The sequence below is a fragment of the Diplotaxodon limnothrissa genome, linkage group LG1, assembly GCF_057381915.1.
Source record: "Diplotaxodon limnothrissa isolate DT_005_m linkage group LG1, D_limnothrissa_male_GT1.1, whole genome shotgun sequence".
Taxonomy (NCBI): Eukaryota; Metazoa; Chordata; class Actinopteri; order Cichliformes; family Cichlidae; genus Diplotaxodon; species Diplotaxodon limnothrissa.
Window position 1 is genome coordinate 14,318,534 of NC_140596.1, and position 27,607 is coordinate 14,346,140.

At 44.7% G+C, this 27,607-nt stretch overlaps 2 protein-coding genes across 2 annotated transcripts; one reads left to right on the forward strand and one right to left on the reverse strand.

Annotated features, from left to right (window-relative positions):
• LOC146639523 (b(0,+)-type amino acid transporter 1-like) lies at nucleotides 1–27,607 on the reverse strand. Its single transcript, XM_085351179.1, has 8 exons — nucleotides 27,494–27,607; nucleotides 21,670–21,817; nucleotides 8,825–9,067; nucleotides 5,672–5,797; nucleotides 5,459–5,558; nucleotides 2,107–2,151; nucleotides 1,887–2,010; nucleotides 1–33 (listed from the first exon to the last, which is right to left on the reverse strand). Exons 1-8 carry the CDS (start codon nucleotides 27,596–27,598, stop codon nucleotides 1–3), a joined length of 924 nt encoding a protein of 307 aa, XP_085207305.1. The 5' UTR covers nucleotides 27,599–27,607.
• LOC146639524 (uncharacterized) lies at nucleotides 13,207–14,727 on the forward strand. Its single transcript, XM_085367922.1, has one exon. It carries the CDS (start codon nucleotides 13,519–13,521, stop codon nucleotides 14,722–14,724), a length of 1,206 nt encoding a protein of 401 aa, XP_085224048.1. The 5' UTR covers nucleotides 13,207–13,518; the 3' UTR covers nucleotides 14,725–14,727.

The following is a 27,607-nucleotide window of genomic DNA, read 5'->3' on the forward strand; positions in this document are numbered from 1 at the left end:
TCAGATTTGTGGATAAGCTATTTTGAGTTTGCCCTATATGTGAGAAAGAGCAATAAGACGTTTAAGGCATTATATGCTATCTGCACTGCTGATGTAAATGAGTGAAGGAATAGTGTGGTTAACAGTGTAAACTGGAGAAATGTAATGACCATAGATGCATATATTTGCCAAATGCCTTTTATTTACCTTTTACAGTTATTGAGCATATCTGACAAGTGAAAGCACTGGATGTAAATTATATTTGTTGATCTGAAATAAGAGATGCAATTCGGGAAAAGACACGAGTGCTCCTGTGATTCTTTCTCTGAGACTCTACCTTTATTTTTACAGATTTGTATTCTTTTTGTTATTGTGGTCTTCACATCTGGGACCCGTAACAGTAGCAAACAGATGAAAAAGACCAGAACGGTTATTTGCTGTAATCACAAACATTTTATTTTTATGTGTATTTCATGACCAATAAGATTAATAATTTCATAAACCATCATGTAAACACAATAGCCTCATTACAGTATAACTCAGGGGAGAAGCATTGTTAAAAATTAATGCACAAACGTTTACAAATCTTTGATGTTTGGGAACAACAAGAAAAGTTAGACATATGCAAGGTCTTCATGTGCTTCTGTCTGTTACAACACAGTTAAAATGTTTACAATTCCCTTTGCTCAAGTGCTGATTCAAACCGATTCACTGAGAATCCCAATAGAATCCCAACATGAAGTGACCTTTGACCAAATAAAAAACATTTTGCAGTGTGGCTAAATAAAACAGTTGCTTGTATAGTGATTGTTCATCTCAGCATTGAGCAATCACTCTGAGCAATAGATAGATACTCGTATCGATATTGAACCGTTCAATACAGTGCTTTCGGTTCGGTACACATATGTATCGAACAATACAAAATTTTTAATTTATTTTATCAACTTTTCTTCTGACGACGCTGTCTGTGTTGAGTGCTCAGTGGATCTGCGTTCGACTACTCTGCCTAGGCTGCACTGTCGAGCGCAGATCCACTGTGCGCAGAAAAAGCTAGCAAGACAGAAGCTAAGCTCGTTGCAACATGGTTTATTGAACCTCCCCACCCTCATTCAGATCTGGCCTTTGAAACTATTTTGGTCTTCATGTGAAGTATGACCCTGAAGGTAAGCGCGTCATGGACAAAAGTAAAACAGTATGTCGGATGTGCCAGGCAATGCTCAATTACATGGGTGGGAACTACTGCGTTAGCGCAGTTTCCTCGTTAACGTGTTGACGCCGTCCAGCCCCACGCACAGGGCGATCCGCGGTAGCTCGTTAACGGAGATTTGCCGTGTTGTGGCGTTAACGTCAAGGTATGAAAACAAGGGGCTATTATGCTCATTTACAACTGTCATAAATAAATAAAATTTAGGCATACTGCATTACATGTGGATTAATAACTAGGTCTTTTGGGGATGTTCTCATTTATGTCTGTTAAAATTTGATATCAGTAATAAGTTATTACAGACTGAATTTAAATTTAAAAATTAACGTCTCTCAGCTATTTTAACTTTCAATGATTGACAAAAGATATTTGTATTTGCTACTTGTTTTTACAGTAATTCAAGATATGAAGCTTGATTTTGACACTTTAATATCAATATTATTTATCACTATGTCTAATTTTCAATCTCCCACCAAAAAAGTAATACAATCTCTTCCTTTTATTACAGACAGTGTTGTAATAAAGTTCCTTGGTTGTTTGCATCCATCCAACTGTCAAATACTTGAAACATCATACCTAAAAACTAATATTACTAGCTAGATAAAAATGATTATCAGATTTGCAGTCACTAAGTAAACATTTGTTAAAGTATAGGTGAGTGAATCCCAGTAGCAAGATGCTTATTGACCAGTGTTATCCTTACCACAGCAACCGCTGGAGACAAAAGCAGTTCAGTTGTGGTCATAACAGTGAAGTAAGCAACATTGACCAAAATATAGCACACAGTAACCAAAGGAATCCCAATAACAATCGCCAGTGGCAAGTCCCTGAAATTAATCAACAAAAGAAAATTTATTTAAAAAAAATTCAACGCCTTGTAAATTATTGCCTAATACTAGAGTTTCTTTAAGGCATGTTTTTACCTAACTGGGTTTTTTAGCTCTTCTGTGATGAAATTTAGTTGGTTCCTGTAAAAGTAATGAAATGGAAAATATATGACACATACTTCTCAGTAGAGCATTGGACTCAAATGTATATGCACATACTCAGTAACCCAGTTAAGTCCAGTTTTCCTGGCCTAATAAACAGAAAAAGAGTTAGCCTCTTCAGCATCTTCGGTAGCAGTAACTTATTCTTTTATGTCTTTTATGTTTTATTTGCCCTTTAAATACAACCTCAGATGAATGACACTAAATCATGTTTTCCATGGAAATTAAAAGGTTTAATACCAACTGGTGCTGCTAATAAACTACACTGCAGTGATCACTGGCAGTTTTGGCAGTTTTCTAGTCTGGATCATTCAGGTGTGTGTTAACACAGAGGCAAGGGGGAAAGATAGTAAAGATAGAAGTTAGTAAAGATACTGGAGAAACAACTTTACTATTCGTCAATCTCAGAAGAGTTGTAAGGCATGTATACATTTTAAAGCAAGCAATTTGAACTTCATGAATCTATAGTGCCAAGTGCCAATATTCCCAGGATTACAGAAGTTGCCAAAAACCGAAGAGTTACATTTCAGACTCTACAGGCCTTAGTTACCATGTTCAATGTTAAAGTTGATGACAGTACAAATAAAAAAAATACTGAACAAGTATGGTTTTGCTTGGAAGGTTTGCCAGAAAAATGTCTCAGTTCTCTAATAAAATATGGTAGCAAAATTTGCAAATACATCTGAAAAAACACAAGATTCCTGGAAGTATATTCTTTTCAAAGATGAGACCAAAGTGGAGAATATTTGGCAAAAACAAAAGAAATTATATCAGCACAAACACCTCACACCAACTGTCATGCAAGGTGGTAGAGCGGTAATGATTTGTGCTCGTTTTGCAGAGCCTGGGCACCTTGCAGTCATTGAGTTGACCATTAACTCCTCTATATACCAAAGTATTCTAGAATCAAATATGAGACCATTTATCCAACAACTAAAATTGGCTAAATTGAATCATGCAAGAGAGCAGTGATCCCAGCAAAGCTACAAGAGAATGAGTGAAAAACAAATAAAAAATATAGGTATATCTGTCACTCAGTAAAAATTCAGCCCTTTCTAGCTGAAAAGCAGTGGTAGGAGTCGTGCATAAACAAATGCCCAAAACCTCACTGAACTGAACAGTATTGCAAAAGCAGTGGGCCAGAAATCCTCCATAATGATGAAGGAAACTGAGAGTCATAGAAGAAATGACTAAGTTAATTTATTGCTGCCAAAAGGGGTTTTACAAACTACTGAATCGTGGAGTGTATTCCAGTTTTCATACACTGTTCCTGCATTTGGACATAGCTATTTCATCATGAGGTTGTAATTTAATGGTTCTAGATCTAGTAAGATCTAGATGATTTTTTGCTCATCTCCTGTTATGTAAAACCTTAGAAAGAGGGTACACTTTTTCACATGCTTGTACTAGCAATGTAATACAGAAATGCATAACTAAAAACAACATACTCAACCAGTACATCATCTGTAATTGAATGAATGAATGAATGAATGAATGAATGCTTTATTGGCCATATGCAGGTTGCCCCACAGAGGAATAGGACCCCCCCCCCCGACTTACACACACAACAACAAGACAACACAAGGGAATACAGTCGGAGACCGGCAGCGTTGAGAGAATAACACTGAAAAAAATTACACAACATTGGGAAAAGTACAAGAGGAAAAAAAGAGACCTCTTCACACGCTGGGCAACCTATGGGAGGACAGCATGAGAACAGGAAACAAAAAAACTCCTCTGCACAGAGAGCACATTAATGTCCACATCACAACATCAGAGCACATGACAAGCCACAGGGGATGGATAGGGGGGTGGGGGGTGATTCGAAGGAACACAGCAGTCGTCCTGCACCATGCTATCATTTCAGCGCGGCACGCAGACCCGCTGCCTTCCCCCGCAGGAACAAGCATCGAAGGCGTTTGGAAGGGAGGGGGATGAGTGCGTGCTTATCAGTGTAAGTGTATGTGTGTGCGTGTCCATAGTTCAGCTGAGACAGTGTCCTTCGCTGTATCAGGCTAAGTAAACAGTCCTCCAGCCGATCCTGGTGTCCTTCATGGGATGGGAAGAATAGTCATCACACAGTCGTTATCAGGGAGTTGTTTTGGTGGGCTCCAGCCTTGGGCCTAGCAGCTGGCGCCGTGGTGTCCAAATGTTGAATATTGTTGATTTCTCCTTTATGCGAGCAGCGAATTTAGCACTCTGACACTGGGGCCTCGATTTCCCGTTGGAGCGCTGCGAGCCTCCCCATGATGGTATCAAGCTTCTGTTCCGTGGTGTTGTCATTCTTTTGGTTCTGAGACCCCACAGCTGCAGTGAGCCGTTCTGCGATGTTATCCAACTTTCGCTCAAGGGTGTTATTGTGAGCAGGCCCCTCTCTGATGTATCTCATCATACGCTCAATGGTGTTAGTTTGAGTCTTCACGGCAGCTGTAAGCGTCTCCAAGGTGTTAACCATGCTGCGTTCGGTGTGGGAGGCCGCGCCTCGTCCCATCGCTTCAATTCCAGTGGTCAGCTTAGGGGGAGTTTGAACAGCTGGTTCCGCTCTCTTATTTCTCCGATAAGTCAGGGCCAAGCCAGCTCCGATCAGCAAGAACCCTGTTATCATGGTTCCGAATAGGTAAATATCCTCAGCGTCCTCGATAGACAGTCCCGCCAGGCACAAGATCCTCCAGGTTTGCCACCCATCCATCGTGTATCCGGCAGGGAAAGTCCCTCCAGGGCACTCGGGCTCTCCCGAGCCCAGACTTCTCGTTGAGAAGAGGGTGTCAATAGCGTTCAGAGACCAGTTGATCAAATCCATAATTCTCTGTTAGGTTTTAGAGAACGACAGTGAGAGACTGTTCCAGGGAAAAGTAGTGCACGTGAGACAAGACAGGACACAAGAGGCTAAGCAGGGAAGATAAGGGGAAGGAGGAGAGGAGAAAAGTGCGACCGCCTTCGCCGAGAGCCAAGTAAGTAATTGTATAGAAAGCTAAAATAGTTTCACAGGTTCATCATCAAGGCCCACGTTTCTACCTGGGCCTTGATGGTTATGGTATCTGCTTACTAAAAATATTTTAGTGTAATTTGTTGAATGCTGCCTGATCTGGATACATCAGTAAGGTTATTTGAGATAAAATGCAAGCAGTTTGAAGTATGTCATTTTTAAAAACAAAGATGTAAAACAGTTTTGTTCTTTTCTTTTCTGAATGCTGAGGATGGTGCCCCTTATTTGAATTCAGAAGAGCAGTACTCATCATATTATCACATATAGCCTGAGAAAGTATGAAACCAAGTAAATAATTACCATCCATCATAAGCCCAAAGCCCATTATAAAATGCAAGTCCAATTGCTCCAAAAGATGTTGCAGTGCCATCAAAAGCATTTGAAAAATTCTCTGTTTTTCCTAGACACAAATACATAATATACAATAATGTTAGTGGTTAAACATTGATTAACATTTATTAACACAAACATTTAAAGACAGAGTTGTATGTATAGATCTATAAGAAGACTGACCTTGTGCCAACAGAACGATTCCTGCTCCAACTATGACAAGAATGATTATAAGTTTGGCTGCAGTAAAGAAGTTTTGCACATAACTTGCCAGTTTGACACTTAAACAGTTGATGGATGTGATGGTCACTGCAAAATAACAGAAAATGTAATCATATAATTTCCTACCTATACATTTAACATTAAATGGATTTTTCAAAGAAGACTTGGTATTAGGGGTTAGTTTAACTCATAATTCTAAATTGCCCACAGGTGTGAATATGAGTGTGAATGCACGTGGAGCAAGCTGTCTTTTTGTGTTAGCCTTGTGACAGACTGGCGATCTGGCCAGGTCACCAGTCTCGCCCTATGGTAGCTGGCATAGGCTCCAGCCCCCACATGGCCCTGACAAAGATAAGCAGAAGAGAATGGATGGATGGACACAAACCGCACAGCTGGTTTAACTGCTGGCACAGATGGTGGCAGCTGAAATGGCTGCGATGCATGTGGAGCAAGCAGCAGAGCAAAGAGAGCAGCTGTGGAGACTTCAGGACCGGGCATGAGGCACAGATTTTGGGGAGGTGGGTGAGGGTCACTTTGCCACCGCCCCCTCGTCCACTGGCGGTGATGATATACTGGATGGGGGAGGGTGACGACCCTTGGGTCTTTCTGGAGGCATTCAGAGCCACAGGCGTAACAGTGGCAGAGTGGCTCAGATGGCGGCTCTGAGCCTGCCGCTGGCCTCACGACGAAGCTTCAAGGGCATCTGCCATGGATAACTTGGGCCTCTACCTGGAAGACCATCACCAGCGGTTCCAGGACAATCAAATGATGGCAGAGGACCAGCTGTTCATATGGGCCTGGAAGCTGCATGACACAGCAGTGAGGTGTCTGCAGCCCGGCCATCAGAGGGAGAGGCGTGGCAATGATGGTTCTGGAGCAGTTCATGGACGACCTGGAAATGGCACGTTGGGTCCGCTGCCATCAGTCAGCAAGCTTGGAAGCCACGGTCACCCTTGCAGAGGACCACCTGGCTGCACGGACCGAGGCAGCAGAGATCCACAGCCAGCCAGGAGACCACAGCTCATGCAAGCACTGAGATAGAGGCTCCCTGGCCCCTCCTTAGGGGAGCAGCAACTGGTGCTTTGGGCCACAAACCATTTTTCACCTGGTCCGCTTGCCCAGGCCCTGGAAGGAGCAGATAATGTATCCAAGCCACGGTGGGTGGCACAGGAGTGCTGGAAGTGCAGGCGGCTGGGATCTGAGTGTCTGTTGAGGTGTTTCACATACCTGGGGCTCCAAACACCTGCCCTGGTCCAGGAGGGATGTACAGCATTCCAGTAAGTTGTCAAGGGGGTACACGCCAGGCTTTGGTGGACACGGATAACACACAAACCCTGATCCACCAAACCCTAGTGGCGAATCCACTCTGCCTTTAATAATGCCCAATGGCAAATGGGCTATTAATGAAGGCAGAGTAGATGGAGGTGAACTGTGTTCCTAGGGATCTTCACAAGTATCCCATTATACCTCTGCACATAAAGTTCAAAATAAAAATGCATACAGTGAAGGCTGCAGATAACTCACGTCTATCCCCTATTTCTGGGAACAATTTGCTAGGGATGTGATACGAATGGCTATCCGGTGGATGGTCTACTCCAGGTATTACCTCCTGGAATGCTCATCTGTTTCAGGTCATCTCCTGAGTTGGGATCATGAAAGTGATACTGACTGATCAGGGCACATGATTCATGTCTCTCACACACTTAAAGAGTTGTAGGAATTGTTGGGAATTAAATCTGTTCAGACCTACAGTACGTCTACCACCCTCAAACTGATGGGTTGGTGGAGTAACTGAATAAGACTTTAAATTCCATGATTTGCAAGTTCATTCACAAGGATGAATGCAATTGGGATCACTGGTTAGACCCTTTGTTATTTGCAGTGAGGAAGGCTCCCCAGGGCTCCACAGGACTTTCAGCCTTTGAGCTACTGCTTGGCAGAAAGCCATGGGGGGTGTTGCACCTGATTAAAGAAAACTGAAAGAAAGGTCCAAGCCAAAAATGAGAGTCAATGCATCCTGGACCTGAGAGCAAAGCTGCACACTTTGAGGAGGTTATCTGGGGAAAATTTGCTCCAGATCTGGTAACGTCAACACTGTTGACTCAGGCAGTTTTCACCGAGAGACAAAGTACTTGCATTACTTCCTTCTTTAAGCTGAACGTTACTCACCAAGTGACAAGGACCCTTTGTGGTCACACTACAAGTGGAGGACGTTAACTATGAGGTGGTGCGCTTGGGGAGGAGCCACACAAATATGTCACCTCCACATTGTGAAAGCATGAAGAGAGGTGGAAAGCGCTTCTCTGGTGAGCCTGGTTAAGAAAAGGCTCAGCATGTGCGGAGCATGTGCAATGGGTGGCTGGGATCCTGGAGTCCCTGAGGCAGCTGGGTTCAGATCCAACCTGAAGAAGTGTGCAGTTGAACAGAGGGAGGTCCAGTATTTGGGGTACCACTTTGGGGGCGGACAGGTGCACCCAAAGATGGAGAAACAGCATCCATCACAGCCTGCCCATGTACTACCACAAGTTCATGCCCGGAAGGGTGAACCAGATCTGGTCCAGTGGATGGAGTGGTGTCAGGCGGCATTTGTGTAGGTGAAGAAGCCCTTCTTTGGGGAGGTCCCCACACCTTACTTTTCCCTCCCTTTTTGTCCTGCAAATGGACACCTCGAATGGAGGGCTGGCCATTTTGTCCCTGCAGGTAAGGGGGGTAAAGTGACCGATCTTGTACATCAGCCAGAAGCTGACAGAGCGAGGAAGAGCTGGTGACAGGAGAGTGGAGTCAGCTGGAAACCTGACTCCTTTTACCCCAAAACACTGTGGAAGCGCAACAAACAAAAGAAACACATAGCAAGAATACTGTGTGGTCTGAGTCATGTGTAGGCTTCACAGTTAGCTTTAATCATTTTAATTTCAATAAAAGTTGTTGTTTTTTTACATCTGCAAATTGGGGAATGACATTGTTCTGGACACCTTACAAATAAGGCACACATTAGCTTGAAATGGCTAATATGGCCTGAAAATCGTGGTTTCCATTGTAAAGTATAGTCATGTATGAACTTCTAAAGTGACTCTGTACTTGTGTATAGTTTATTGCTGTCAAGCATGAACTTACATATAGCCGCTGCTGCTAGACACTTGGTGACAATTAGAGGTGGAGAGCAGCCAGGGTAGAAAGGAGTAGAGGCATATTCTGCAAAGCTCAGTGTGATGATAGCAAAGGATGAAGGCTTTAACACCATAATAGTTGTCCAGGAGTAAAGGTAGGCAACAATAGAGCCAAAAGCCTCCATGAAACAGGGGTACTCGCCGCCTGATTTGGTGATCATGGTTCCAAGTTCAGCATAACACAGTGCTCCTATACAGCCACACATAAAATCACAAAAACACAGAAAAGAAAGTTGTAAAACAACACAGAAGAAGGGACTTTCAAAACTTGAGTCCATGCATTCAAAGAAGTGGTAAGAAACCTTGCATGTCTGTGACACTCATATATGCTTGGTCATTATATCTCCCTTGCTTCTTATGCTCTCATGGGGCGATTGTGGCTCAAGAGTTGGGACTTTGCCTTGTAATCGGAAGGTTGCTGGTTCGAGCCCCGGCATGGACAGTCTTGGTCGTTGTGTCCTTGGGCAAGACACTTTACCCGTTGCCTACTGGTGGTGGTCAGAGGGTCCAATGTCCGGCAGGCTGTGGCTACAGTGTAGCTTGCCATCACCAGTGTGTGAATGGGTGGATGACTGAATGTGTAAAGCGCTTTGGGGTCCTTAGGGACTAGTAAAGCGCTATATAAATACAGGCCATTTTCAATCCCGTTTACCTCTCCTTTTAGTTTTAATAAGCTTAAAATAAATGGTTTTAAATTTGTTTATTTCTAACTTTTTGTGTTACATTGCAGGTGCTTGTGCTTCCAGAAATAAATTTTATATATAAATGTAATATATATATATATATATATATATATATATATATATATATATATATATATATATATATATATATATATATATATATTAGGGGTGCAACAATACACAAAATTCACGGTTCGGTTCGATACTTTGGTGTCACGGTTCGATATTTTTTCGATTAAAAAAAAAAACGTTCATGCCTTTTTAATTTGTCATTTATTAAATTTTCACGGCACATTCCGCACCACATCTCTGTGCGTTCATCATTTGTTTGAAGCCAGCTCACCTCCTGCAACTACTTTTCCGAGAATACGTGCTTCTTTTGTGGTTCGGACTCCTTCTGACATTTCTTTGGAGGTGGAAGAACATCACAGTAATTGCTTAAAGGAGCTTGCTTCTTTGACATCTTTAAGAGTTCTAAACAAATGTCTGTCCTCCTCCTGAAAATCTTATGTATGCAAACACGCGTTGCAACTTTTTATCTTGTGCCCGTTTTTTATTTTGACAGCGAATGCGCACCTGCGGACCACTTATGTGCAGCCCTGGTTATTTCGCTTGTCATATTGCAGCCACAGAAATTCTTTTGTCCATGAAACCATAAAGCTGCACTTTCTTTTTGCCTTATAGTCTGATTTGTCATAACTTTTCCGTTTTGTGGTAAGCTTTTCTTTGGCTGTCACTTCTTCACCCTGACCTGTCTTACTTGGCTCAGCAGAACTAAAATATTGTGGTGAGCTCAGACAAGGAGGAGACGAAGGTATCGTTTGGTCTTGCTTCCCGTGAGCTAGCCAGGGAGCACAGCCGTTTATTGACATCTGCAGAAGAACACTGCCGCTAGCTAACTGCTCAGCGCGGCAACAGCACAGCAACAACAACACACAGGGCGCCCTCTGACCCCGGAAGGACACACCGTCGCAGCGAGAGGGCGTCACCCGTCACTATGGCAACATAAACAAAACATAACTGTACAAACAGAACCCCGAACAGCCCTGACCCGCTACAATATGTATCCTGCTGCTTTTACACACGCACCCACATAACGCTCAGCGATTCTCTGCGCGATCAACCTCTCACATGTTTAAGCTTGCTGCGGGAGATTTCACTTGTCATGTTTGCATAGTAAGCTAACGATTGATAAGACGATGCCAGAGGAATTGGTGCGCAAATTATCATCACTCACCAATCAGTGCTGTCGCTCTCTATACACAGTTCACGCGATTGCAAAGTGAAAGCAAAAAACAAGCGCAAATTCAAACGCGATTTCAATATGTCACATATTGACAGTGGCTCACCAATGCCAATGACATAATTACCCAGCTACATTTCCGAAAGAATGCAAAACCATTGACATATATTTTTCCTCCCTACGATAGCCCGACGGGCAGGGCAGAGATAGATTTTGGTAGCCCGACTGGAAAAATCGGGATGTCGGCGATTTTGCGAGCCCTGTATCTGATTGAGGAATCACTCATCTTTGGAAAAGAGAGTTTATTACAGAGAAATGGCTCTTTCCAAAATAAAAGCTATACTATACGCTTCGTCTGGGCTATATTCTCAGCAGCATATTAAACATATCAGGTCCCCATAAGAAGAATCATGTGCTAACGGCTGTCTAAATGACTCGGGTAAAGTTTGTAGCATGCGTGCTTGTTGTTTTTGTCTGCTTCCACTTGTCTTTGCACTAGGATGATGTCGGTGTAAATGTGCAGTCATATTTGTTGTGTTCCCACTAGTGCTGTCAGCGTAAATCTCGTTGAAATGACGTTAACGCCACAACACGGCAAATCTCCGTTAACGAGCTACCGCGGATCGCCCATGCATGGGGCTGGACGGCCAACACCTTAACGAGCTAACTGCGCTAACACACTAGCTCCCACCCATGTAATTGAGCATTGCGTGGCACATCCAACATACTGTTTTACTTTAGTCCATGACGCGCTTACCTTCAGGGTCATACGTCACATGAAAACCAAAATAGTTCCAAACGCCAAATCTGAATGAGGGTGGGGGAGGTTCAATTTGCCATGTTGCAAGGAGAGCTTAACTTCTGTCTCGCTAGCTTGCCCTGCGCTCAGTGAATCTGCTTTCGACTACTCCGCCTAGGCTGCACTGTGGAGCGCAGATCCACTGAGCGCTCAACACAGACAGCATCGTCAGAAGGAAAGTTGATAAAATAAATAAAAAAATTATTTTGTATTGTTCGATACATATGGGTACCGAACCGAAAGCACTGTATCGAACGGTTCAATATCGATACGAGTATCGTTGCACCCCTAATATATACACTCAACAAAAATATAAACGCAACACCTTTGTTACTGCTCCCATTCCCCATGGGATGGACGTAGAGACCTAAAATTCATTCCAGATACACAATATAACCATCCCTCCCAAACAGTGGTCACAAATCAGTCCAAATGTGTGGTAGTGGGCACATCTGCTATATTGAGATAATCCATCCCACCTCACAGGTGTGCCACATCAGGATGCTGATCTGACAACATGAGTAGTGCACAGGTGTACCTCAGACTGCCCACAACAAAAGGCCACCCTGGAATGTGCAGTTTTGTCTCACAGCAAAATGCCACAGATGCCACAAGCAATGAGGGAGCGTGCAATTGGCATGCTGACAGCAGGAATGTCAACCAGATCTGTCGCCCGTGCATTGAATGTTCATTTCTCAACCATAAGCCGTCTCCACAGGCGTTTCCGAGAATATGGCAGCGCATCCAACCGGCCTCACAACCGCAGACCTCGTGTAACCACACCAGCCCAGGACCTCCACATCCAGCAGGTTCACCTCCAAGATCGTCTGAGACCAGCCACCCAGACAGCTGCTGGAACAATTGGTTTGCACAACCAAACAATTTCTGCACAAACTGTCAAAAACCGTCTCAGGGACGCTCAACTGCATGCCCGTCGTCCTCATCGGGGTCTTGACCTGACTCCAGCTCGTCGCCGTAACAGACTTGTGTGGGCAAATGCTCACATTCGATGGCGTCTGGCACGTTGGAGAGGTGTGCGCTTCACGGATGAATCATGGTTCACATTGTTCAGGGCAGATGGTGTAACAGTTGCTATCGTAATGCAGTGTATCACCACATGGCGGCGCCTCCTGTCTCACGACTGGTGTCACCCCCTTTTTTGTTCTTCTTCGCACTCCTCCTGTAATGGATGCTCCCGTGTGTACGCGGACTAGTGTGCTCTTCAGTAATGTGTGGTAGAGGTAGCACTTATTTTTGATATTGTAAATAAATGAGTACTTTTTGGAAAGTCAGAAGCTGTTGCTCATTCGCTATCCACCTGCACACCTCCGCGGCTGGCTTCATCTCCACCGCACGTTACAACTGGCGCCCGAACTTTTTCCCCTTGGACTTCAGACGATTTTTGCATCCCGCCGAGGATTCTTCTCTTCTAGCACGTGAACTGTCTCGGAAATCCCCCAAGTTTTGCGGACGCTCGGACGTTTTCTCCAGCCATGGCCGCAGCCTCAGCTCAGGTGGGACCCGACTAATTTCTGGATACCGCGGTGTGCCGCTGCTCTGCTTGGGAGAAAGAAAAAGAGAGAAGCTGACTCCGCGACGCGAATGGACTCCGTGGATTTGTTATTTGGACGTGCTGTTGGTTTCGTCTTCTAAGGATTAATTCTTCTGTGGAGAGCCTGGACATGAACATTTCTGCTGGCTTTCCATTCCCCTTTCCCTCTGCTGAGACTGACTGTAGCACATGTAAGTGAGAACTTGGCCGACTACAACCGTTGGTGCTGGTCTTCGGCTCAGTATAACGAAACGATTTAAAATTAATCTTTGCATTTTTGTCTTTCTAGTCTGATCTGACTCTTTTACTACTATATCAATAACTACACTGTGCCCTGGAGCGGCTTAATTTTTTTGAAATCACAATGGCACACTGCCCAGACGACTCTGACTCAGACATGGAACTTACCTCGTTACCTATGTGCCAGATAGTTGAAAATGTGACTCCTAGCCTTAGCCAACAAGTGGTGGAGTTAAGAACTGAGGTGAATAAGCTTAGTGATTGTTTACGTGACTCACTGAACATACAGCAGAGTTTACTAAGGCAGTGGGACCAACTCACAATGGGGAGCTCTCCCCCTCCTGCAGTCCCACAGTCTCCTGTTTTCCCAATGGCCACATCGACACCTCATGTTCCTGCGAGAGACAAAACTGAACCCACCAACAGTACCAATCCGTTCCTGCCCAGCAACCCATTTCAACCTACAAATCCTTTTCTCCCATCTCACTCACTTGAGCTCAGCAGCACTTCCAGAGTGATTGCGGCAGCTTTACATCACGCAAAACTGGAGCCTCCTGTGTATGCTGGGGACGGCAAAGTGCAACCTGAGGACTGGTTAAATGCAGTTGGCACATACAAAGCCTCATTGAACCTAACCGATGGGCAATTGCTAAACGAACTGCCACACTTTCTTGCAAAAGAGCCCGGGAAATGGTTCAAGGCATTGAGCTCCCACATCACATCATGGGCTCAATTCTGTCAACTGTTTAAGACAGTTTTTCTGCCCTCCGACAACCAAGAATGCATCCTGAGAGGAATTTTGGATCGTGTTCAGGCTCAGGACGAACCACTCCCAACCTTTGTTGCCCACATGTTGAGTGAGTTTGACAAACTGAAGAGTCCTCCACCTGAAAAAGACAGAATCGACCTAATTAGTAAACATGCTCTTGAAAAATACAGAGTTGCCCTGTATGGCGCTAATGTCACTTCTGTAATGGACCTGCTGCTACGTGCTCATGAGCTTCACTCAGTGCTTGGACCACAAAGACCACAGCCTGCTTTATGTAGCAAAGACAACTATAAGCCTGAACCTTACTGCTTCAAATGCTCTCAGCCAGGGTTCACCACACGCACCTGCCCAAACTGTAACACCCAACCTCATTTGCCACAACGAGCCTCGAACACCGCTAGGCATGGCCCAGTCCAGCCATTGCCGGCACCTGGCCCCTCTGACCCTGGCCATGAAAAGGTGGAATTAAGCAGCACCACATCCCAGCCACAATACAGGCAGTCGGGAAACTACAGGGGGGGGAGGACATTTCACAGAGGCCAACCTTCCCCCAGTTACTAACGGAGCCTCACACGCCCGATTCACTACAGGGTGGACACAGTCTTGGACACTTGGAAGACAATTTTTCACAAGTCCACTGGAATACCCCACTAAGAACGAAAGTGAACTTCAATGCTTCATCTGTGGATGCTACCCTCGACACGGGTGCTTCCCTCTCGGCTGTACGAACAGATCTCATTCAAGTAAATGACTCTCACCCTAGAAACACAAGTGAGTGGAATGGTCCTGCAGTTAACCTTGCCAATAATGCTCCCTGTATCCCTGACGGTGTTATTTGGCTCAATATTGGATTCATGAACAAGAACTTTTACCAGCGTTTTGCAATAATACCAGATTTGTCCTCTCCTTTCATTCTGGGAATGGATTTTATGGCAAGAGCTTCTGTTTCTATTCACATTCCCACTAGAACCGTCTACATTGAGGACATCCCCTGCCCACTCGCAGACGATGAAGAGGACCTTCAAAATGATTACTCACATTCACCTGGAACACTGATGTCTTTGGACTTGGTTCGCTCAGACTTAACAGCCAAACTGTCTGAAGCAAGTCTCTCAGAGAACAACAAGGATGCTTTACTCAATCTGCTCAGCAAGTTTAGCTCCTTGTTTGATGGTCAACTTGGTCGAACGGCTCTCACTGAGCACGCCATAGAGACTGGCAATGCAACACCTGTCAATCTCCCACCCTATCGCACGTCACCTGCTAAGAAACGTGTGATTGAAGAACAAGTACAACAAATGTTGAAGGACAACATCATTGAACCTTCCACAAGCCCTTGGGCAGCTCCTGTAGTCATTGTAAATAGAGCGGCCACGGAACCAAGGTTTTGTGTGGACTTTCGAGGGCTCAACCAAGTTACCCGAAAAGACTCTTATCCCCTGCCTCGTGTAGATGAGTCTTTGGACTTTCTGGCAAGAGGAAAGTTTGTCTCGACATTGGACTTAGCGCGAGGCTATTGGCAGGTTGCTGTAGCAGAGGACTCGAAGCCTAAAACTGCCTTCATCTCTCACTGCGGTCTCTTCCAGTTTCGGGTGCTGCCCTTTGGGCTCTGCAACGCACCTGCAACTTTTCAGAGACTCATGAACTCTGTGCTTGCTGGCCTCATTTACAAAACGTGCGCAGTCTACCTGGATGACATTGTTATCGCCTCACCTACCTTTGAACAGCACTTAGTGGATCTTGAGGAGGTGCTGGGCAGACTCCAGGCTGCTGGCTTGTCATTGAAGCTCAAAAAGTGCCAATTCTGCCTCGATGAATTCACCTTTCTCGGGTACCGCATCACATCATCAGGTGTTAAGCCCGATCCAGACAAAGTAAAGGCGGTTAAGGAGTTTGATACCCCAACCTCAGTGAAACACGTCCGTCAGTTCCTTGGCTTGACTGGCTATTATCGACGCTTCATTCAGAATTATGCCCGCCATGCCGAACCTCTTCACGCCATCACCAGAAAGGACAATGCTTTCCACTGGGACGACAGCTGTCGAAGGGCCATGGACACTTTGAAGGATCATGTCACATCAGCCCCGATCCTGTCATTTCCAGACTTCAACCGTCCCTTTTCCATTCACGCCGATGCATGTGACATTGGTCTTGGGGCAGTGTTGATGCAAAAGGATGACAAGGGTCGTGAGTACGTTGTGGCTTTTGCTAGTCGCTCCCTTCACAAAGCTGAACTCCCCTACTGCACTTCAGAGAAGGAGTGCCTCGCTGTGATATGGGCTCTGGAACACTTCCGCCCGTATGTTGAAGGTGTTCATGTTACTATCTTCACTGACCACAACAGTCTCAGGTGGCTCATGTCTCGTCAAAACCCAACGGGCCGACTCGCCCGCTGGTCACTTCGTTTGCAGGACTTTGATTTCACAATAGTGCACAAACCTGGTGCACAGAACAAAGTTCCCGACGCACTGTCACGCAACCCTTTGCCTCTGACCTGTGACAGGCCGACTGATCTTTTACCAGATCATGCTGTTATGGGCAGCCTGGACATTCGTACTCTGCCCCCCGTCATTCTGGCTGACCGTTCACAATTGAGACAGCTGCAGTTAGACGATCATGTCACAGGTCCACTCCTCAGAGACATTGAAGCAGACTCTCTGAACAGCTCGGACAATGCCACCTTGTTACAGTATGTTGTGTATGACTCTCTTTTGTATCACAGAGAACCCAAGTCCACATGTGCTTTGCACCCTTTGAAAGAGCTGAAACTGTTTGCCCCTACTTCCATTAGAGGCACCTTGCTGGACTATTACCACGACCACCCCACAGCAGGTCACTTGGGTGTTTCTAAGACATTGGCTAGACTGCGTTTTAGGTTTTTCTGGCCCAAAATGGCAGCTGATGTGAAACACTATGTGATTTCATGCTCAGTGTGCCAACTCACCAAGCCAAGTCAAAAAAAAGCAGCCGGTCTTATGGTTCCCATTGTCCCCCAGAAACCCTGGGAGTATGTGGGTGTGGATTTTGTTGGGCCACTTCCCCGCACCCCCACTGGTAATGCTTATTTGATCGTGTTTGTTGACTATTTGACTAAATGGGTTGAAGCCAGTGCTGTCAAAGAAGCTACATCTCAGGTAGCAGCTGGTAAATTCGTCACTGACATTTTTGCTAGACATGGTACACCCACTTACCTGATTTCTGACAGAGGGTCTCCTTTTGTGAGTGAGCTTTTTGAACATGTTGTTTCTGCATTAGGCTCGGTGCACAGACTCACTACGGCATATCACCCTCAGACAAATGCTACTGAACGCGTCAACCGGACTCTGAAAACTGCAATCCGCGCTTATGTAGGTGATAAGCACACATCATGGGACAAGTTTCTCCCTCAGATTTGCTTTGCTCTGCGCACCGCCCCTCATGACAGTACAGGTTTGACTCCTGCCATGATGCTTTATGGTCGTGAGTTAGACACCCCGCTTGACCTTATCACTCAGCCTTCTACAGCAGGTGTTGATGAACCGGGTGTGCCTTACCCTGAGACTCTGAGAGCCTCCCTGCAGGAAGCTCACGACCACGCCAAAGCAGCTTTGGACTATAGCCATGACAGACAAAAACATTACTATGACTTGAGACATCGACATGCCACGTTTCGTGTTGGTGACCTTGTGAGAGTTAAGACACACCCCAGGTCAGATGCTCAGTCTAACTTTACTGCTAAACTTGCACCACTGTTTCAGGGACCATTGTGTGTATCTCAGAGACTCAGTGATGTTAATTACAGGCTCACTTGGGTGGACTCCGGTGTGGATGCAGGTGTTTATCATGTTGTGAACATGCAACCGTTCCATACCTGGGACTCTCTCACTTCCAAAGAACATTCTGTTTCATCGCCTGCCGAGAGAGAGACCGCAGAGGGTCTGAACTCTGACTCTCAGGCCCACCCTGGCCCCCCTGCAGACACTGACATTGGCTCTGAGCCATTCCCCTTTGATTTACCGGACATTGACTCTTCTTCTGGTGTGGGCGCTGTTCCAGAGAGTGTTTCACCCAGATCTGTCCAGCACCCAGCTGCTGGTGGACATTACAATCTCAGGCTCAGACGTTGCCCCAGAGTTACGTCTGGCTGGAGCAACAAAAGATGGACTAATGATTTTCACACAACCAGGCTTGATCTGAAGTGAAATGTTCTGGTTAAACCTGTTTGATGCTGTCTTGTTGCATTGCTACTTTGAGTCATGATATGTAGATGTTTCTGTTTGCTCTACTTAATCCAGTTTTATGGCTCTTTAGTGCGTTAAGGTTCATTCTTGGCATTTACTTTAAAAACAAAAAAAAAGGAAAAAGTGAAAAAACTAAGAAGACTGATTTTCCACTGTACATGTTCGTCTTATTTTCACCAATTTCATTTTTAAATGGTCTTTTGCCCTGTGTGTGCACTAATCTTAGCTGTAACCTCTATGTATAGGGTACTGTTAGGTGTGGTGTGTGCTTTTCCAGCTGTGTATGGCTGAGGACAGCCTTTTTCTCACCAGGGGGGACTATGTAACAGTTGCTATCGTAATGCAGTGTATCACCACATGGCGGCGCCTCCTGTCTCACGACTGGTGTCACCCCCTTTTTTGTTCTTCTTCGCACTCCTCCTGTAATGGATGCTCCCGTGTGTACGCGGACTAGTGTGCTCTTCAGTAATGTGTGGTAGAGGTAGCACTTATTTTTGATATTGTAAATAAATGAGTACTTTTTGGAAAGTCAGAAGCTGTTGCTCATTCGCTATCCACCTGCACACCTCCGCGGCTGGCTTCATCTCCACCGCACGTTACAATGGCAGCTGAGAATGTCCCAGTTCTTGCATGGCCAGCATACTCACCGGACATGTCACCCATTGAGCATGTTCGGGATGTGCTTGACCGGCGTATACGACAGCGTGTACCAGTTCCCACGAATATCCAACAACCTCGCACAGCCATTGAAGTGGAGTGGACCAACATTCCACAGGCCACAATTGACAATTTGATAGACTCCATGCGACGATGTGTTGCACTGCATGAGGCAAATGGTGGTCACACCAGATACTGACTGGTTCTGGGTCCCCAGACCCCCAATAGCGCAAAAAACTGCACATTCCAGGGTGGCCTTTTGTTGTGGGCAGTCTGAGGTACACCTGTGCACTACTCATGATGTCAGATCAGCATCCTGATGTGGCACACCTGTGAGGTGGGATGGATCATCTCAATATAGCAGATGTGCCCACTACCACACATTTGGACTGATTTGTGACCACTGTTTGGGAGGGATGGTTATATTGTGTATCTGGAATGAATTTTAGGTCTCTACGTCCATCCCATGGGGAATGGGAGCAAAAACAAAAGTGTTGCGTTTATATTTTTGTTGAGTGTATATATATATATATATATATATATATATATATATACATTCCATCCATCCATCTTCATCCGCTTTATCCGAGGCCGGGTCGCGGGGGCAGCTGCCTAAGCAAAGAGGCCCAGACCTCCCTCTCCCCAGCCACCTCCTCCCGCATAGCAGCACGTGAGGCTGGGGAAGAATGTCTCGGACTCCCGGACCATCAGCACCGGCTCCCCTCAGGGCTGTGTTCTTTCTCCTCTGCTCTTCTCCCTGTACACCAACTGCTGCACCTCCACCCACCAGTCTGTCAAGCTAATCAAGTTCGCAGATGACACCACCGTCATTGGGCTCATCTCTGACGGGGATGAGTCTGCCTACAGGAGGGAGGTTGAACGTCTGGTGTCCTGGTGCAGCCACAACAACCTGGTGCTGAATGCCCAGAAGACAGTGGAGATTATTGTGGACTTCAGGAAGCACACAGCCCCACTCCCCCCCATCATCCTGACTGACACCCCCATCACCTCTGTGGACTCATTCCGCTTCCTGGGTACCACCATCACCCAGGACCTGAAGTGGGAGCCCACCATCACCTCCGTCATCAAGAAAGCCCAGCAGAGGATGTACTTCCTGAGGCAGCTGAAGAAATTCAACCTGCCAACACGGACGATGATGCAATTCTACACTGCAATCATCGAGTCCATCCTCACCTCCTCCATCACCGTGTGGTACGCTGGAGCCACTATCAGGGACAAACAGAGACTGCAGCGTGTTATGCGCTCTGCTGAGAAGGTGATTGGCTGCAGACTCCCATCTCTGCAGGACCTGTACACCTCCAGGACACTGCAGCGTGCAGCCCGGATCTCAGCTGACCCTTCTCACCCTGGACACAGTCTGTTTGACCTGCTCCCCTCAGGCAGGAGGCTCCGGTCCATTCGCACCAGAACCTCTCGCCACAAGAACAGTTTCTTCCCCTCTGCTGTTGGACACATGAACAATAACCACATGACTGTCCCCGCCACTCACACATGACCCTACGCTGTGTCACTGCATCATCTCATGTCTGGCACTGATCACCACCTGCACTCATGTATATATCCTTCTACGTAGCACTCTTAATTCTTATTCTCATGTATATATCTCATGTATATCTCATGCACATATCTTTCTTTCTACATAGCACTTTAATTCTTATTGTTTGCACTGAAGCACCGCAGCAAATTCCTAATGTTGTAAACCTCAACATCTGGCAATAAACCCATTCTGATCTGATTCTGATTCTGATTCTGATATCCGGGGGAATACCAAGGCGTTCCCAGGCCAGCCGAGAGATATAATCTCTCCAGCGTGTCCTGGGTCTGCCCCGGGGCCTCCTCCCGGTGGGACATGCCTGGAACACCTCACCCAGGAGGCGCCTAGGGGGCATCCTTTTCAGATGCCCGAACCACCTCAACTGGCTCCTTTCGATGTGGAGCAGCAGCTGCTCTACTCTGAGCCCCTCCCGGATGGCTGAACTTCTCACCCTATCTCTAAGGGAGAGGCCAGCCACCCTTCGGAGGAAGCTCATTTCTGCCGCTTGTATCCGCGATCTCGTTCTTTCGGTCACTACCCACAGCTCGTGGCCATAGGTGAGGGTAGGGACGTAGATCGACCGGTAAATTGAGAGCTTCGCTTTTACACTCAGCTTCCTCTTCACCACGACGGACCGGTGCAGCGTCTGCGTTACTGCAGCTGCAGCCCCAATCCGTCTGTCGATCTCCGGCTCCCTTCTCCCATCACTCGTGAACAAGACCCCGAGATACTTGAACTCCTCCACTTGGGGCAGGAACTCATCCCCGACCCGGAGTGGGCACTCCACCCTTTTCCGGCTGAGAACCATGGCCTCAGATTTGGAGGTGCTGATCCTCATTCCCGCTGCTTCACACTCGGCTGCGAACCGTGTATATATACATTATTATATTTATATAGTGCTTTTTGAGTCTTTTCTAGTACGGACTACTCAAAAGTACGGATACTGTGTGAACTTGTTCCTATTCTGACCATCATTATTTGTCTACATGACTTGAAAAGAATATTAGATTCCTGATATAGCAACAGAACTGGTTGCCGAATACAATGAAATATGAGTTAAAATGTTGGTCTCACCAAGAGTAGATAACACGCCGCAAGCAGTCCAGATTAGGAGGCAAGGTCCCACAGCTCCCGAGTACAGCAAAACAGACTTTGGGGAAATGAAAATGCCTGAGCCAATCATAGTCCCCACAATGAGACAAATGCCACTCAGCAGACCAACCTAAGCAAGCACATGGAAAATAAAAAATATTAATGTGTTTTTTCAGTTATTTAATGTCAGTAACTGTTTTCAGGAAACTATCATTCCCATGTGTTCTATAACATCATAATTATATTATAAAATAATATTTTTTTTAGCAACACCGGTTTAATGCGTGGCTGTGCTTCAGCTCTTGGGATCTGAAATAATAGTGGAAATAGTTGATGCACCATTTCCGTGTCATATTTTGATTTTAAGTTGGTTGACAGCAGCAGTTAAACTCAAGAACTGGTTCAATCAGATATCATTACATTGCCACGCTGAGTGAGGCAGAGTAAGCTGCTAAAGACTAAATTAAAGATGAAGAAGTCCCTTATCATTAAAAGCAAAATTCTCACATCTCACAACATGTGAAAACAAACAGCAATGCCACTTTTATAGGTAATTTCATTTTTTAGTCACTATAGATAGATCAGGCAAGAGATAAGGGCAATACCCAGCAATACCTAGTCATGAAAAAAAAAAAAACAGAGAGGCTTGTCATCTCTATACTTGTTTAGAAATTTCCCAAGTATCCTTGAGAGGAGCAAAGAGCTGGTTTAATGTTCCTCAACCAGAGTGAAACCACATTTTTTATTCTGAATCTGAGGTCCAACAAAGGGGCAGACTCTTCTCTTTTGTACCCTTGCATGCATCTTGTAAGGGAGGATACAGAGTATGGTCCCGTCTTCATAAAAAGGATGACCACCACTTTAGTTTGCACATTCAAAGACACCACCTTGACCACAATGTTTCAGAGGCATGTCAGCACACACCCTGATATCCCTTTGTTGGTGTTGATCTGATATCATCATAATAATTTTGGAGGAGGATCCAAAGATCAACACAACAACCAACAACCTCTGAGTTTTCAGTTAGTATTTTCCAAGAATTTGGCTAATCCTATTACATTTTCACAAGTAAACCAGCATGAGTAATGTAAACTGGCTAAAGGCAAACCTAACTTGATAGTATATTTATTATATTGTATTGATTAATAAAGAAATACAGAAAAGACACATCCTGGGGTTATTGAATCCAGGTCACTGACCAGTGTCCGTGGCACCAAAGCGATAATTAACTAGTTAACTAGTAATTAAAAATTACACACTCTTTCAATTCTAATTGTTTTTTTTAATCAAAACATAATAGAAAAAATGGTTTCACAAAACATTAAATTATACTTTTTCATTTATTTAACAAAAATTAAGCCAAAATTCAAAAAGCAGTATGTAAAAAAACTGTCATGATGCTGGGTCGTTGGCCCAGCGTTTTGTGTTTTATGATTATTTCCCTCTGTTCTAGTTATTCTGTGTCCTCCCCCCTTGTGTCCGGTTCGGGTTCTAGATTTCCTGTTTTGTTCTGAAAGTCTGTGTCTGTTGTCATTGTGTTCAGCTTGTCTCCTCCGGTCCTCATGTGTATTGGGTTCAGCTGTTCTTCCCTCCTGTGTGTGATTACCCGATTACCTTGTGTGTGTATATTTAGTGGGTGTTGGTCTGTGTTCATTGTCGGCTCGGCTGTGTTTCTTGGTATCCTGTTCCTTAGTCTGCGTCTCTCTGCTCCACTCTCCGTTTCGTTAAGATTTCAGGTTTGCTCTTTAGTTTCTCCCAGTTTAGGTTTCCGTTAGTATTTTCTCATGCTTCGTTGCCTGTTTCTGCCACTGCCACCTTGTAAATAAACGCCACTCATATCATCAGTTGGCTGCCTGCATTTTGGGTCCTCCTTTCCTCCACACCACACGGCTCACCCCGCAGCCGTGACAAAAACAATAATAGAAAACTAAGTATACCTCATTCAGTGAGAATTGAGTACCAGCCAATTGCCAATAATCAAATACACTTTTACACAATTAACTGATCATCAGCAAGTATGACCACTTCTAAGAGCAGAAACATTGTCAAGTTGTGGGTCTGAAGCATTCAAGTGTCTGATAACACAATGTTGTAAAGGAAAGACATTAGTAAAAATGTTAAAGAAGCAATTATTACTGCCAATAAATCTGAGGTTTCAAGACACTTCCCAATGTTTTCAACAGTGACTTGAAAAAGTAATCAGTAACTAATTACTGATTACGTCCCCCCCAAAAGTAATCTCATTACTTTACTGATTACTTATTTTCAAAAGTAATTAATTACTTAGTTACTTTTTAAAAAAAAACATGATTTACAACCTGAATAGGTAATAAAGCAATAGATCTTTCAGCCCAATTCTACTTTCTCTGCATAATCCATCATACAAAATGTAATCAAGTAGAAAAGTCTCTTTTTAAACTTGTTTTATTAGTTTTAATCTTTTAACTTTATCCATCAAGCAAAAATTAAATTATAGGCAACATTCTCTGAGTGGAAGAAATTTGTTTGACATTTAAACCTATTTTCTGCGCATTCCAGCACATAAAATAAAATATTTTTTGTGTTTACACTCAGTCTTTCGAATAAATGCAAGTGAAACAGCAGAAAATAAATTAAATCAAAGACTCAGCGGTCCTGTTGCTCTATTTTCACCTGTATAGCAGGCTGATGTTTGCCCTGGTGCAGGTGTGCCGCAGCGGTCAGTGGAAGAATCCGCGAGTTTGTCTGTGAATTTCCCATTCCCTGGTAGTATTTGCCGGTGCTTGCTCGGAAGTTTAGGGGTTTTCTTCCCACGCAGTGAGCAGCGGACCCGCTGCTCTTCATCCTTTGCATGGACACTGCGACGGCGGATCTCCAGTCACCCCATCCCTGGACACTTCTCTACGCCGACGATGTCTTCCTGGCCGATGAATCGCGAATAGAACTGCAATACCAAACGCAGCAGTGGAAGACTCGCCTAGCTGACTTCGGCCTGAGGCTCAACACCAACAAGACCGAATACTTAGAGGCTGGCCCCCAGACCGACGGCACGATCAGCGTCGATGGAGAAGATCTGGCGAAAGTACCTCATTTCAAATACCTCGGATCGATGATCAGCAATGACGGCGATATCCTACTAGATGTACGAGCCAGGATCAACGCAGCGTGGATGAAATGGCGCCAAGTCACCGGCGTCCTGTGTGACCGAAGAATGCCCAATCGCCTCAAGTCAAAGATCTACAAGAGTGTAGTGCGCCCCGTCGCCCTCTATGGATCCGAGTGCTGGCCAGCCACCGCAAAGCACGAACAAGCCCTTCACACGATGGAAATGCGGATGCTGCGATGGTGCCTAGGCCTGACACAATGGGACCACGTCATGAACACCGACGTTAGAAAGAGGATGGGAATCGCGCCAATCACAGATAAGATGCAAGAAGCGAGGCTGCGGTGGTACGGACATGTGGTACGGAGCGATGAGAACTCAGTGGTGAGAACAGCACTGCGGCTCAGCCCCCAAGGACGTCGACCTAGAGGCAGACCAAAGCGGAGATGGATGGACCAAATCAAGGACGACGTGAAGAAGATCGAAGCCGATCTGACCGACGCCCTTGACCGACCCAAGTGGAGACGACTTTGCAGAAAAGTGGACCCTGCAACCGAGCGGGAAAAACGCTAGGAGGAAGAAGAAGCAGTGAGTAGCGGACGCTAATGTTTTTGTCACTTTTTACGGAATGAAACTCAAAGTAAGGTCAGTACTTCCACGCTTTAAACGCTGCACGTTCATACTCTCTGATCTGATCTGCACACAGCTGTTGCCACGAATGTTGCACTCGCTTACGTCATTGTCATCAGACACGGTTTTAGTAACGCAGTAACGCAGCGTGCTTACGGGAAAGTAACAGTAATCTACTTACCTTTTTTACAATAGTAATCCCTTACTTTACTCGTTACTACAAAAAGTAATCAGATTACAGTAAAGTGTTACTTGTAACACGTTACTGCCCATCTCTGGTTGTCAAGAGTGAGTATTCCAGAAAATTCACCCTAAGGTCAGGCTGTTTGGTGCTCGGAAAAAAGACCCCCCAAAAAACAAGAGCTGCGTCTTCCATAGGCCTCCGCTAGCATGTTAAATGTTGCGGATCATGACAGTGCAATTTGAAAAAGACTATACAAACATGGTTTGTGTAGAAAGGTTGGAAGGAAAAAGCCTTTTGTATCTAAAAAGAACATGGCAGCATAGCTGAAGTTTGACAAGTTGCATGGGTTGCCAGGTGAAATTGTAGGGTAAAAATGTCCTTTAGGCACACCATATCAACACAAACAACTTTTGACAAATGTTTAGCACACTAGTGGAAGGGTAATGGTTTGGGTGACTCAGCCACAGGACTTGGGCACCTTGTAGTCATTTAGTCAACCGCTAACTCCTGTATACAAAAGTATTCTAGAGTCAGATTTATCTGTCCAACAGCTAGCTTGACCAAAAGTGAGTCATGAGCCAGGAGAATGACCCCAAACACATCAGCAAATCTGTAACAAAGTGGCTGAAAAAAAGAAACTAATCAAGGTGCTGAAGTTCCCTGTCTAAGTCTTGAACCTAATTGAAAAGCTGCATAAACAAATACCTACAAACTTTAGAGCACTGAAGCAATATTGTAAAGAAAATTAGGTAAAAAAAATCCTCCACAATAATGTGAGAGACCAATAAGATAATAATTACTTCAAGTTATGGCAAATAAAAGTGGTTCTACAAGATACTGAATCATTGGGTGTACTTAGTTTGTCCACAAACTGCTTCTGCATTTTGGCTCAGTTTTTGGTAAATAAATAATGAAACATTATAATATGCTATGTGTTGTTGTTCATTTAATGTTTATTTAAATCATTTTAGTACCTGGTAAGGACTGGATTTTTTTTTTTACTGTCTTGAATTAGGATTGATGGAGGGTTACTTTTACCATGACTGTAAATGCCGATATAATAAAAGAAGACACGCAGCAGAATTACGTGTTTGTGTGTGTGTGTGGGGGGGGGGAAGATATGCGTGTATTCACATCGTTTATGTTAATGAGAGTGTGGGGAGTGAGTTGGAGGGTGGGGTGAGCTGCTTTTAACCATGTAAAGCACTTTGTGCTACATTTTTTTTGTATGAAAAGTGCTTTATAAATAAAGATTGATTGATTGATTGATTGAAGAAGCAATAAAAAAGCAATATCACATAAAAACAAGTCTATAAAATGTGTTTAAAGAAGAGACCAAAGTAACTGATTTTCCAAGCCTTATCTCTTCAGGTAGGTCATTCTAAAGCCTAGGGTGTGGTCACTTTTAGATTTATGCTTCAAATGTGAGACGGCCTCCCAGAAGGGCCCTACCTGAGGATATAAGGATGCAAACATTGGGTAAAATCTTAAAGATCTATTAAAATAAACAGCGATCTGGTGGGGCTTGATATAAAGATACAAAGCCAGTGACTTTTCTTTATGCCAGAAAGAGAATTACAGAAGTCTGCAGGAAAATATGTGTGAATGGACTTTTCCAGGATGAGAGCAACGACTATCATAATAATCCTATTTTAACCTGAGAAAACCTTTCAGTTCCCATAAGTTTATTTTAGGTCTTATGGAGCTTATTAGGCGTCTGGATTGCACTGCTGAGTGGATGATTATGGAGTTAATCTGTAGAGACGCTTGCTGTGGTACTGCCTGGTACTCAGTTCCAAGGCTCTATTATTGTAAAAGGTAAGGATGATCCTTTAGTGTGAAAATTTAGTGAGACTTGTTCTCAGGAACCTGCATGTATATAAAAGTCAAGCACACTGGTTCATACTTACATCTTTTTGAAGGGCAACGGCCTTCACCACCTCCTTGTTGTCTTTGGTAAGGTCAGTGGAGCCATTCTGTGACTCCTTTCTCTTCCTTATTCCACTTTCATCCATAGCAACACA

Excerpts from the sequence above, each read along its gene's own strand:
- LOC146639523 (XM_085351179.1), bottom strand. The coding sequence starts at position 27,598 with ATGGATGAAAGTGGAATAAGGAAGAGAAAGGAGTCACAGAATGGCTCC. Across the intron at positions 9,068-21,669 it reads CGGCGTGTTATCTACTCTTG|GAGCACTGTGTTATGCTGAA; the intron begins GTGAGACCAACA and ends GTGGCTGTATAG. Across the intron at positions 34-1,886 it reads TGTCTCCAGCGGTTGCTGTG|GGCAAACTCAAAATAGCTTA; the intron begins GTAAGGATAACA and ends TCTCACATATAG.
- LOC146639524 (XM_085367922.1), top strand. The coding sequence starts at position 13,519 with ATGGCACACTGCCCAGACGACTCTGACTCAGACATGGAACTTACCTCG.